This window comes from Haliotis asinina, chromosome 3 (genome assembly GCF_037392515.1).
Source record: "Haliotis asinina isolate JCU_RB_2024 chromosome 3, JCU_Hal_asi_v2, whole genome shotgun sequence".
In the NCBI taxonomy this organism is placed as follows: Eukaryota; Metazoa; Mollusca; class Gastropoda; order Lepetellida; family Haliotidae; genus Haliotis; species Haliotis asinina.
Genome location: NC_090282.1, coordinates 40423692 through 40437535, shown reverse-complemented (window position 1 = coordinate 40437535; position 13844 = coordinate 40423692). Strand labels below are relative to the sequence as shown.

General features: G+C 40.6%; 1 protein-coding gene across 1 annotated transcript; it reads right to left on the bottom strand.

Moving 5' to 3' along the window:
* Positions 1-1934: 1934 nt before the first annotated feature.
* LOC137278000 (aquaporin AQPAe.a-like) lies at positions 1935-12643 on the bottom strand. Its single transcript, XM_067810029.1, has 6 exons — positions 12446-12643; positions 7376-7563; positions 6017-6227; positions 5017-5097; positions 3746-3857; positions 1935-2020 (listed from the first exon to the last, which is right to left on the bottom strand). Exons 1-6 carry the CDS (start codon positions 12641-12643, stop codon positions 1935-1937), a joined length of 876 nt encoding a protein of 291 aa, XP_067666130.1.
* Between the last annotated feature and the right edge of the window lie 1201 nt (positions 12644-13844).

Genomic DNA, 13844 nt, shown 5'->3' with positions numbered 1-13844 from the left:
GGAGACAGAAACCAGCCATCAACCGCGACCAATGAGTGTACCTACCAAGTGCCTGGGACTTATTGATAAATTAATCTCTTCTACCTGTGTACATTCTATCTATGTAATTCATGTATAGCCAATCTACCCGAGTACATCCTTACCTACTTGTGTTTGTACATCATCAACCCTCATGTAAACATGCTCACCCCCTATCGTGTGTTATGTACATCATCCTATCATGCGTAATGTATCACCATTGGCTTCCATCCTTATCCCCAATCATGTACATCGTCCTTACCCCGTATCTGTGTTATGTAAACATATCCAATCAACTGTAATGCATTACCATTGACCTCCATCATTGTTATCTTAACTCTCGGCTTCCTATCAGTGCTTGTTTATACTAGCTTTCGTTAACTCATTCCACTTGTTACTTTGTTATTGTTTTACCTGTACATATAAATACACCTCTGTATCCCTTTCTCAATCACCTGATGAAGGAGTAAGCATTAACTCCGAAACGTTGTGTTCTCTCATAAAGAAGTTGATATCCATAAAATCTTCATTCTTAAGACAATGTATGTTTCAATGTGCTAGATTCGTTTTACAACGCATTTATTGATGTCTTAAGATTCTTCTACATCGCCAAAATCGAACCTCTGATATGTTAAAGTGATAAGTGAAGAATGATTTTCATCAGAAATTCGACTGAGTGAAAATGTTTGCTTTCATGACATTTCATATGTACTTTCTTGTTTATTTGGAGATATCTTAAAAGAATGGTTGCAAAAGTCTAGATTTTACTTTTTATTAAATTATTGTCCAAGAAGTGATTCAAACTCACGTGGCTGTGAGCTCATGGTTCGTATGTTTGTTATATAATTCCAGCTATATGGCAGCTGTCTGTAAATAATCTAGTCTGGACGAGACAACCAGGGATCCATTCGCACACTTTGGATACGAACAATCCTGCAAGAGGATCTTTGCAATGGAATGGCCGTTTCCTTCGCTTCATAGATTATCTCAACATAACAAACATCAAGATAGACAGGAGTGTTTGTATTAGCATATACAATTCCATACGTAATGGTTAATACTATAAAGAGTACAACAATATGGTAATATCATTGTCCTCGGGAAACGGAGGTAGATCATCTCCTAAATGTCAGTATATTTGCCTTGTTTCTGTATTTGATCATATGACTTGTCTGGATATTGTACTTGTTATTAACTGAAATCTGGTTGACAATATCTGTCAATACCTGTCAATCACATCAACATGCGTAATATTTAAACACCGCTTTGAATTCGATAATTTTAAAGGACCACTAAACCCCGCCCCGTCATGAATACATTAAAACAAGCAGGCCTAACACTGATGTAGTTTGTCAATCAGTGACCCGAAACATTTATGATTTCACGTACTTGTTGGTGATGCAATTAAAACACATTATTGTCACGTTTGATGGTGTCATAGTACGTAATGATATATATATATATATATATTGACCCTGGGTTTGAGTTTCAGGTATTTGAATTATTGTCCATGTTAACTGATCAGTTCCTGATTCCTCTATTGTTGAGAACAATATGTTGTCATCAGCTGTTTCTGACGTCGCCTATTGAAATTATTAGGTCATACAAATAAAAGGTTCACTTCAGTGACGTCCGTCGTGATGAACCGATGTGTTGATTACACATCCTGGCTGGGATTCGAACCCACGCAACACTGCATCGCAAACTGCAGTGCCTTAGATGACTGGTAACTGACCCTTGGAATGACGTCATGCTCAGGTATAAATTTTGTCAACACAGTGACGGCACTTGGACAAACCATGTTAGTTTTGTTAGAAGTTATACCCAGTACACTATGTCATGACGTGAAAGAAAGTTTCATTGCTATCAACTATTCTTGTTCCTTATGGTCAATCCGTGACTAACAGGAAGTGACGTCACAGCTGAGTGAAGTTATTCACTTCCTTCTTCTCTTCGGGCATGGCGTATTCTCGTGGCACAACGATGAACGACCCATCTTGAACTGGTAACAAGTAAAACAACAACATTCAAAGAGAAAAATGACATTGAAAGTTTTATGTTTCAAAAATTATCAACGTTCCTTGATAAAATTAGTCATGATAATTAATTTCTCATTTTAAGAGTATTTCTGACAATAATAATAAGGATAAACTTCGGGCCGAGTATAAATCTCGTTTAAAGAAAATCTGGAGCTCCGAGCTAAATGCTCGAAACAAGGTCAAAGCCACCAATACTTTTGCTGTGCCAGTCCTCTCCTATTCCTTTGGAGTAGTTGATTGGACAAAACAAGACATCCAGGGTCTTGACCGCCTGACCAGAAGGATCATGTCTGATAACAGAGCGCACCACCCTCGTTCCTCTCTTAATCGTTTATACATGCCAATCAATTCTGGAGGTCGGGGTTTGATTAATGTGGAGGTTCTTCATGATAGAATTCTATTGTGCACTTTTGCACACATTTATTTATCGGATGATCCTCTGGTGATGCACGTCAAGACTCATGATGAAAGCAAGGAATTCCACAGCTATTTTAAGCGTGCCAAGGTTGTTGGACACAATCTGAAATTTGAAGTTGATTTTGCTCATGGCGATGTACTGCTGGACGGTACAGCGATGGGAGTAAACCAGGTGAAGTCCTTCACCAAGTCTGCTCAGAGTCGGTCCTTTGTGGAGAAGCTGTCTGAGAAACCATTGCACCGAGTGTACATGCAGTGTGTGGAACAGAACAGCAATCCAACCGACTCCTTCGTCTGGATGAAGTCGGCTGGTCTCAAATGTGAAACTGAGGGCTTCCTTTTTGCTGCTCTGGACCAGTCACTTCCCACTCGCAATCGCTAGAATGTGATTCTTAAAGAAAATATCAATATGAAATGTCGTCTTTGCAATGACTTCACAGGGACTGTCCAACACCTTGTCAGTGGATGCCCTTCCTTGGCAAAAACAGCATATCTTAAAAGACATGATGGCATGGCTCGCTGCTTTTACTATCGTCTCCGCCATGCCTGTGGCTTTGACCCTGAGGTCCATCCATGGTACGACCCTGAACATGTCCAGGGCGTCCTGGAAAATGATGCTTTCAAACTTCTCTGGAATAGGCCAATATACAGCCTGAGACGAATTCCAGCCAACAAACCTGATCTTATCCTTTTTGATAATACTAATGAAATTATTTATGGCATTGAATTTTCTGTCCCTTTTGACAGCAATGTGATCGGCAAGATTCAGGAAAAGCATGATAAATATGCGGACCTCGCCTTTGAAATGTCTCGCTTGCATCCCAAGTACACTGTCGTCAGGCTCCCCATTGTTCTCGGTGCCCTTGGTTTGGTACCTCCTGATCTCTTGGCGCAGATCAGGAGAGTGCCCAGGTTCTCCACCGGGAACACAACCCTTCTGACAATCTGGGTAATGCAGAAGGCTGCAGTGTTGGGGAGCCTCCATATTCTCCGAAAAGTTCTTGGTGGGTTCGACTAGGCAGTGTGTCCTGGGAGAAGTCCCATTCGTTGTCTGGGCTGCGTGTAGAGGGGGCGAGGGTCCTGAGCTGATGATGAGCTTGACCAGCCTGACTGTGCCAGAATCACCCAAACCCTCTCTGCTGCATTTCATTTGTAATCTGTAAAACATAATAATAATAAGAATAATAATTATAACAACGATGATGATGATGATGATGATGATGATGGTGATGACGATGATGATGATGATGATGATGATGATGATGACTTACGCAGTGTTTTCACGGCTTCGTCCATCGTAGGTACATCTCTGTAGGGGTTGATGGTCCACTTGTAGAGTAGAGATGCCACAGCTCCTGCAAGTATGGGCCCTGCCCAGTAAACCTGCGAAAAGATCACATCCGAGTCGGTTAAATCTGTCAAGTCTCCCCAACCAAAGTCTCACATCCCCAAGACTATGTTCTTACGGCATCATAACACATCTCAAGGAAATGTGAACTTAGCATCGGAATTCTCTGACCCCAAGAATGAAACAATGACACAGCGGGAAGCAAACACCTAAGTGTAAACATACAGAACAAGAAACAAGAATATATAAGAACAAGAAAATTGTTCTATTCATGACACTTGTTCTATATAAGACATAAGAAACTTGTTCCATGAAACATCAAACGTGCTCCATATGAGAAACTTGTTCTATTCATGAAACCTATTCCATGCCATCACACACACACACACACTCTCTCTCTCTCTCTCTCTCTCTCTCTCTCTCTCTCTCTCTCTCTCTCTCTCTCTCTCTCTCTCTCTCTCTCTCTCTCTCTCTCTCTCTCTCTCTCTCTCTCTCTCTCTCTCTCTCTCTCTCTCTTAAGCTGTTTTGGGTTGTGATATGATATCGGTTGTATAAGTGATACAGTATGTGCTGAACTGTGTATTGGTTTAGGTTGTGGATTGCCCTGTGGTATGTGCTGTAGTGTGTGCGGTAGTGAGTACTGTAATGATGAAGTGATCCAGCAAGTGTGAGGAGCCGGGATCCTCACAACCCCTAGTGTACAGTACACAGCCCCGGGAACTTAAAAGAACCAACGAATCCCGTGGGAAACGACCAAATGGTGTCTACCTGAAAATATGCATACACCTAGTTGCGGGTATAGTAACGTGCAATAGACTTAGTAACCGTGACTCTGTGTCCCAGGCCACCAAACTGTGAATGGGAAACGTCGTCAGGGAAAACCGCAATGACTCGTTGCGCCTAGTGACTGCAAGAGTTGTATGATCTCCAGGGGATTGATACTGGGAATACGAAGTGCCTTTGAGAATGACATCCAACGATCGAGTGGCAAAAACCTAGCGCCGTGAGCATGTACCAGTTGCGTGGAAATGTGCGCTATAAATATCCTAAATATATAATTATAAATATAGTAGTGTCTGGTATTGTACTCCTATATGCCGTGTCTTTTCTTGCAGTATGTGTTAAGGTGTGTGTTTGTTGTAGTCTGTGTGAGATGTCTGTTTTTGTTTGGCACTGATGTTGTGGCAACCGTACCCAGTGATCCTTCCAGAAGTTGGCTGCGACTGCTGGCCCCAGAGACCAGGCGGGGTTCATGCTAGCTCCAGTGTAGGAGATCTGTGTACAGATTATACATGTCACCTATAGTATTATACACTTAACAACATGTAAGCTACAGTATGATACACTTAACGACATGTCACCTACAGTATGATACACTTAACGACATGTCACCTACAGTATGATACACTTAACGACATGTCACCTACAGTATGATACACTTAATGACATGTCAACTAAGTATCATTCACTTAACGACATGTCAGCTCTGAAGATCTAGGGTACAACGTTTATTCCAAGGTGTACGATACTACTTACGAAGAAACATCACTGTAACTAGACCACAGGACAAATCAATATTAGACAATGGCGTGGAATTTATTGCCCGTAGGTCAAGGACAATGTTGGTATCTGGTTTTGACAGTTTGTCGGATTTCTAACTCGTTCCTTTTGATCTTAGGTTTTCATCTAAAGACTGAGGTCGCTGTTATTGGAATATCTCAATTACAGAAAAACATATAGAATCTAGTACTGTTTGAAGGTTGAGCTGTATCCGGGTTCGTTTGAAAAGTGTACCTTTCTCTAAAAGTACCGATCTCTTAAGGAGTTGTGGGTCAAAGTGTCCACTTGCAATATTAAAGGTCCGAATTCTATTCCCTTCAAAAGTAAATGTGTAATTTTTTTTATTCTGCTCCCAAAAACTGTCTATAAAACTGGCGATGAGTGAAACTAAACGTTTACACATATTTATTAAATACTTCATACTGATCCCGTGAATAAATAAATATGTTTTAATATATCACATAAATGAAATGCATAAGTCTGCACATGGTGATTATGTTTTAGCTGTTTTACTTTAGTATGTTTATTTAATGCCATTTGTATATCTCAAATGAGATGTATCATTTCAGGCTGCATAAGATGCTTAAGCAGTTAAGCAAAATAATATCATTAAAGCTCTTTCCTTTAGCCTTACCCCCGAAAAGTGCAGCATGCCGACAGTGAGACCTATTGCCAGAGAGTGACTCCCCATGTTAGGTTTATTGGGGTCAATCGTAGCATGGACGGTCATGATGAGGGTGAAGGCCAGGAGGAACTCCACAGCTGCCCCCTGGAACTGGGTGATCCCGAAACCGGTGTTGACGTATGCAGCGCCCAAGTAGCCTTGGAATTGCTCAGGTGTAACTCTGGAATGAGTGAGTGAGTTTAGTTTTACGCCGTCGATTTCACGCTAATTGGCGCGGTCTGTAAATATTCGAGTCTTGACCACACAACCCAGTGATAAATAGCATGATCATCGATCTACGAAACGGGGATACAATGACATGTGTCACTGAGCCTGACCACTAGATCCCGTTAGTCGCCTCTCACGACAAGCATAGTCGCCTTTTATGGCAAGCATGGTTACTGAAAATAAATTGTAACCAGGATCTTCATTGATGTGTGACTGGAAGTAGGTTGTATCTATTCCATGGATTACTTCTATGTATCTCCTCCAGACACTGTATTGTAATAACGTGTAGGAGAAAGTCAGAGAAAGAGATGACACAAAACCAAAGTGATTTCATTATTACCTCCACATGGGAACTGTACGACAATAACCGAACTCGCCAATAGTCTAACAAATGCTGGTACACTACACGCTAAACAATACCGTATTCCCATTAATACCATATTTTTTTCTATTTTGATAACTGGAAATGGTTGTGTAAGAAACTATCGTAGTGTTTCGATGGAGGGGGACACAGCGGTAGATGGAACAGCACAAACACGTACTGCATGTACTTTCACCTATGTTCAATGACAAGATATTATTCATTTCCAATTCACTGTTCGCATTACGTGACAAACACACTACAGTATCATAGTACGACCACGCAAATATGTTCAGATAAAGCGCCTTCACACAATACAACTTGTCGTAATAACTTCTCTCAGGCAACACAGCTGCAGCGCCAAAACGCCATTATTTAAACGAAATTGAATCGCATACAACTATATACTTGCATCCAATGTGCACTACATAGCACTAGTAAGTTACAAAATACCTACTACAAGACGCGGAGTCTGCGAGCGGTTGGGTAGCCCAGAGGTTAAAGCGTCTCACCAAAGACCTGGGTTCTATTCCCCATACTGGTGCCCATTTCTGGTGTCCTTAGCCATGATATCGCTGGAATATTGCTAAAAGCGGTGGCGTAAAACTAAACTGAATCAAGCAAGTGCTCTCATGCAGGCTCTCAGCCAACCAAAGATACGTGTCCCCATAAGAGTGGCCTCCCCTTGAACTGACATCACGTCAGAAACTAGGTCCTACCAGAGAAGAATATATACATACGCTTTCAGGATATATGCGCCGACGATGCTTCCAACGCACTGAGCAACGATGTACAGCAGTCCCCGTATGAGGGAGATATTCTGGGCCACGACGAAGCTGACGGTGATGGCGGGGTTGACGTGGCCTCCAGACACGTGACCAATCATCTGTATCAACGCCATGATGGCGAGACCAAAGGTCATAGAAATCTGAAAGACATTGGGAATAAAGGCAGTTTAATCTTCAAGTACTATCAATTTTCTTCATATGCAAAGGAAAAATGTTGAAAGACATTTAATGTATATATTTGCAAAGCCATTTTCATAAGTGTTATAAATGAAGGAATTAAGTGTGTGTGTGCGCGCGCGCGCGTGTGCATGCGTTCGTTCGTGCGTGCGAGTGTGTGTGTAGGGGGTGGGGGCGAATATAACTTTGATATTGTAATAATTAAATAATTCAGCGTTAAAAAGGATACTACGGATTTAATTCAATGCATTATTTGCTTGGCGTTGAAACGTGTAAAGCTGAAAAAAAGTCTTACTAGGTTGTTTAGACGTCCATTCACATCCTGCGAGTATAGGACGCTCGGATAGTTAGACCTTGACATGCAATTCTTGTCGTATTCCATGTCTCGGACTGGAATTACATAGGTATCATTACGAAAAACAGTATCAAGACGAAATCCAGTATAGCTCCACTGATGACACCGTAAGACACACCACAGTAGCACGTATCACTGAGAAACGAGAGGACATGTGGATCCTTAATTTACATGACTAGATTTGCTGTGGCATGCTACCTAAACCATTTGCTAATGCTACTGATAGCGACTAGAAAAAAACAGCAACTTCAAGATACTACACCTAAGCCGTAATTGTTTAATGAAATTGCTCCTCCCAATCCGAACTTAATTAAAGCTTTTAATTCAGTCAGAGATGGCATAAAGGCTGACAGAACAAACGTGGAAATGAAAGCGACAAACCCATTTGCAAAATTTACATTTACAATAAAGACGCATGTCTGTATTAACTAGCATAATGACAGTTACGTTTACTAGTGGAGGCCGCAATAAGCTAAACTGACGTTCAAAAGAAACTACATCCCTGTTTCGGAATACATTTTCCAAAAATACTGTAAATATTTGGAAAAGTGTTTTGACTGTCACTTACAAATCAAAGACATTGTGCATGTATTACCAAAATACCACGCCATTACATCACGTTGGGCTTTCCCCAAAATAATAAACACTGTGAACATTACACTCTCTAGTCGACCTTACAAATGGTCTTTTAATATGTTTCAGTTTTGAGGACTGTGAATTGCTGCCTGTAGGAACTGTTTACTAATGTTTTCATGCATTGAATGTTTTATAGTCACGTTGGGTATCTCGAACCTAGATTCGAGTTAGTGATGCGCGGACAAAAGATCAGTGGCAATATCATATATATTCATAGTAATATGAGAAACATACGAACTTAGGATCCCCCACGTAATACAGACATACAGAACTGTATGTCGCGCGATAATCAAAAAGCAGCAGTTACAAGACTAATACGTACATGTACTACGTGTAGGGGCAAAAATCACGACAAATACACTAGGGGATGTTCCGCCCATTAAACCAGTACGCCAAGGCATCATCAAAATAAAATGCTTTACGAAATATTTAATGACGCTAGAGACATTTGCTCTTTGGATATATGACAAAATTATCAAAGTGCCCTAACTGTAGTGACAGATATTGCAATATAACCTGAAAGGCATAAGAATTGTCGCAATATTGAAATGACATTACCCTTTCAACAAACAAAAACGTTCCAAACCTCAATCTCAAACAATACTTAATTGGGCAATACAGGCCATACGACCACGAGTCATGTTCTTTTCTCAAGCATGACGTCCGGTGTATATTATAAAAAAAACCCCAAAAAACATAGGTTCAGTTACTCCATTGATACTTAAATATTACTAACATTACGATGCCTTTAAGTTACGATTACATTTGCCTTTAAGTATATACATGGGAATTGCTTGCTGCCGTGTGAAATTCCTATTTGCAATTGTACTTTTGAAGTGACATTCTGTAACATATGTTATATCAGGAGTACAAGGTTGTCATGTGTTTTTGGTGTCTGCTATCTGTGGCACTGGAAGAATATCATTCCTTCCTCTTTTTAAACAATGGTCGACACTCGACAAAACCGCTGTGAAACATGTCCAACTAAGAGATCAAAGCTTGATATATACATTTTAAAATGTAGGGAATATTCAACAAACACGTGTCACACCTATCGATATCTTACTTCTTTAATGAGATAAATAGCTCCCAGTGTAACAGGGACAACTGACAGATATTTGCATCATTCGTCAAATGCCATAGATGTTGCTAGATTATTAAGTTTTGCTTGTTAGCGCCCCGTCTGTCTCATCATTTACCATGAAAAGGCAAACTCATCAATATCGTGTGAATTCTCATCTACCCTTAGTACAATCCGACGCTACCTTAATTCATCCATTCCATTCTTTAATACCAAGTTACCTCCGTTGTGTTGCGGACGTCAAGCAAGTCCAAAGCATAACCTGATTAATCCGAAAACACAGCTTTAACATAGTGCAACTGTTATATCTTAATACGAACAATGTAACTCCTACACCTTAAGATTGTGCAACAGTGTAACTCCTAAGTGCTGCTATTATATCTTAATGCGGACAATGTAACTCCTGCACCTTAAGATTGTGTAACAGTGTAACTCCTAAGTGCAGCTATTATATCTTAATACGAACAATGTAACTCCTACACCTTAGGATTGTGTAACAGTGTAACTCCTAAGTGCAACTATTATATCTTAATACGAACTATGTAACTCCTACACCTTAGGATTGTGCAACAGTGTAACTCCTAAGTGCAAGTATTATATATCTTAATACGAACTATGTAATTCCTGCACCTAAACGTATCGTTGCTGTTAAAATAGACAGTGTAATTTATACTTAGTATAACGCCATATATATTTTTCTAGAGACACTCTAACTCTAACACTTTGACATAGTATAACACCACACACGTTAACACAGATAGTAGTCCAAAGATTTACCATAGACAACAACACTTGTAGCACTAGAATCTGTTTGCCTATGGTTCGGGCTTATGTATCAATAGAATGCGTGGAGGGTCGCGGTAAATGTGAGAGTCTCACTTTCTGATCATTTGTTGCAACAAATGCAGGAGATTAACTCCCGTCCTACACTAATAGAATGCCTATCAATGGTCACTATACAGACGCACTGAGACATCTGGCGTCAGGGGTTCGGGCGAAGCCGTTGAAAATGTAAATGTAAGCACATATTGTATTAACATCAATTACAACAGCTCATGACATGTATGTTTGTATATACCAGTCACTTTAAGGAGAGGGCACCTAAGTCATACATACGTTAAGAAGCCTATTTCTTGACAGTGTGGCTGCAAATCGCCACTGTTACAGAGGTGTACAGAAAGGACGTAGTTGAAAAGAGATAATTTCGATGCAAATGTATGCTATTCGGTTAATGTATGTTCAGGTGAGGGAACTGTCTAATCGAACCAAGTCGGGGTTAGCTATAATAGTCTAGATGTATGCCGGTGTTATGGTGCAAGCCCCAAGTGAGACACCATGCAACATGGATACACCTCGTACAAATTATTGTGAGTGAGTGAGTTTGGTTTTACGCCGTTTTTAGCAATATTCCAGCAATATCACGGCGGGGGACACCAGAAAATGGGCCTTACACATTCTACCCATGTGGGGAATCGAACCCGGGTCTTCGGCGTGACGAGCGAACGCTTTAACCACTAGGCTACCCCACCGCCCCATAAATTATTGTGACTCCAAGTCAACCAAACAGGTCAATAAAAAGTGCATCTCTAACTTCATGAGGTGTGATGCGTTCTTGGATCGAACCACACACCCTCAACACTTAGGAGAGACGCTCTATCCACTAGGACACGGATGCGGTCACCCAAAAAATATCGTGAAATCTGTAGCGCTGGACTTCGTAGTCTCGACTGTTAAAATAGGTCTCAAGCAACTTGGAACCGGACCTATAACATTTTATATCTGGTGGGGGACATCTGAAATGGACTTCACACATTGCACCCATGTGGGGAATCGAACCCGTTTCTTCAGCATGACGAGCGGACGCTTTAACCATTAGGCTACCACACTGCCCCTTGTCATGACTGCCCCTTGTGGCACAGCCATTTACGGCAACCTCTTAACATCACTATTTGATTCACAACCACATTCTCGTGGTATGTGGGCAACCTGCAATGGTGTTTGCTTTTATCGGACACCTCACACGGTTATACAAAGGGGTGTAACCTTTTTTATGTGTTAATTTCCGTTGGCTCTCTGAGAGGAGTTCTTAACACAATTTAAACAGATAAACGGAAACAAAATAGTAATGTTCCTTAGATGTTGTGTCTGGACATTTTCTAAGTGAGTAAGTTTCGAAGCTTACATGGAACCCGAGAGAAAATGGAGCCATCAGTTCCAATCCAACTCACTGACTGGAGTGTGTCATCGTTTTCAGGCAGTGTGGGACGTTGTTCATAACAGAAATAATTATTACTAATATGTCTACCCTAGTCTGAGTGCGGCGTTAAACAACGAATCGTCTGATGTTTAACAAGTTTACTTTTTCAAAAAGAGGAACCCTAACTTTCATGTTTGCTAAGAAATATACTCGTAAACAAACGTTTCTCTAAATCACTGTTGACCAGTAATTTATCATCCGTGTGTGTTTCTAGCCGTTTCTCTTCTCTCTTTTTTCTTCTTTTTCTTTTGTTTGTTTGAAAATGAAAATCGACGAATCATCTTCCAAGAGCATGTACTCTACAAACAACTATGGTCATAAGCAAGTGCAAGCAGGGATGAACTCTCAAAACATTCATTATTATCACATCAACACAGACTGACTCCGATATGTCGCCCAATTTTCCATTTTTTTCCAAACGTAAACTAAAAATGCAGTTCCCCCAATTTTGGAAGAGTTCACATTCGAGTAGTGACTTCTGTGGGGAACCACCCTAACCATAGCTTCATGTCTTACCGTTATTTTGTTGCCATCAAAGAGCACAGACGCAGATCCAACAAACGTCAGCAGCAACGTGCCCAGGAACTCGGCATAAACCGCCCTCCAAAAAGAGGCACTTTTCAATTCTTTGACATCAAACGTTTTAGCTTTGGCACTGGTGCCTAATCTGGTTGAATGGAGTTTGTTTGCAACATGAATGTAATATCCCTCCATTCTAACTTCGTTAGCAGACGTTCTCTGTGTTAGCTTGTTTCACTACTGAGTTGACATCTAGTCAAGGCTGAAGCGCGGCAACGATTTGGACAAACGTTGATTGGCTGCGACATGTCACGTGACTGCTATGGTAATTAGAAACTTTCGGTGATAACTATTTATTTAAAAAATACAACACATCCTGCTGGTATTTAGTGATGGTTCTTCGTGTGAACGTGTTTTTTTCAGAAAGTATCGCTTGTCCGCCTGCAGATTCCCCTCAGAGCATTTCACTCGACTCAACAGAGCGTTACTAGTTGTATGAACACGTTGCCAGTTTTGGACATCGTGGCCCTTTCACCATTAAGGGGCATATGTCTCAAATGCAAATAGCATCCAATTTTGTCACAACGAAACACGAAAAGCTAAAGCCTCGCTCAGGCCTTCTACAGTAAATATGATAATATCGTAAACTGTGACAAATATTGACACGGCGATACGTCTCAAAAGCTTTTATCCTCTATTGAACTTTCGTCTTAGTTTACATGGACGAGGGAACGAGCCAACATGAGCTGAACTTGCACATTCTTTAACACAGCCTGTTTCAATTAAACCACGAGGGGTACGTAAATACGTTTAAACTATATATGTGAACATATACCACAATTAATATTTCAAACCGTGTATGTGTGATATGTGTGTGTCGATTCCCAATAATCATCATTCTCGCTAGGTTTTCTTTGAGGGCCAACAGCAGGTGGTGTGGAGTTATGCCGTCATGTGTTCGTATTTGAAACTGTGTATGTGTAATATGTGTGTGTCGATTCCCAATAAACATCAGTCCCGTTAGGTTTTCTTTGAGGGCCAACAGCAGGTGGTGTGGAGTTATGGTATCATGTGCTGGTATTTCAAACTGTCAACATTTGTTTACTTTATGAATGTGTTCAAGGTTAAATATTGACTAGCATTTGGAATAATGGTTTATCTCATTTTAATTTCACGTGAAGACCAGAGGTGGAACTGATCTTCTGATCGATGCTCATCTCAAACTGTTGCAAACTTGACTATTTACAGACCGTCGTCACATCACTGGAATATGGCTTAGTGAAACTTAAAATGACAACAAAAAAAACCCAAAATTACAAAGACAAAACAAAAACAACCTTATTTTGATAAGAATATTTCGTTACGAGTGAACAGGTTGTTGTGTAGGGGTTGGTTG

What these genes read in the sequence shown, in the direction of transcription:
- LOC137278000 (XM_067810029.1), bottom strand. Translation starts at nt 12,643, where the DNA reads ATGGAGGGATATTACATTCATGTTGCAAACAAACTCCATTCAACCAGA. An exon ending in GGCGCATATATCCTGAAAGC is followed by an intron (nt 6,228 to 7,375) that starts GTATGTATATAT and finishes CACTCATTCCAG; the next exon opens with AGTTACACCTGAGCAATTCC. An exon ending in ACTTCTGGAAGGATCACTGG is followed by an intron (nt 3,858 to 5,016) that starts GTACGGTTGCCA and finishes ATCTTTTCGCAG; the next exon opens with GTTTACTGGGCAGGGCCCAT.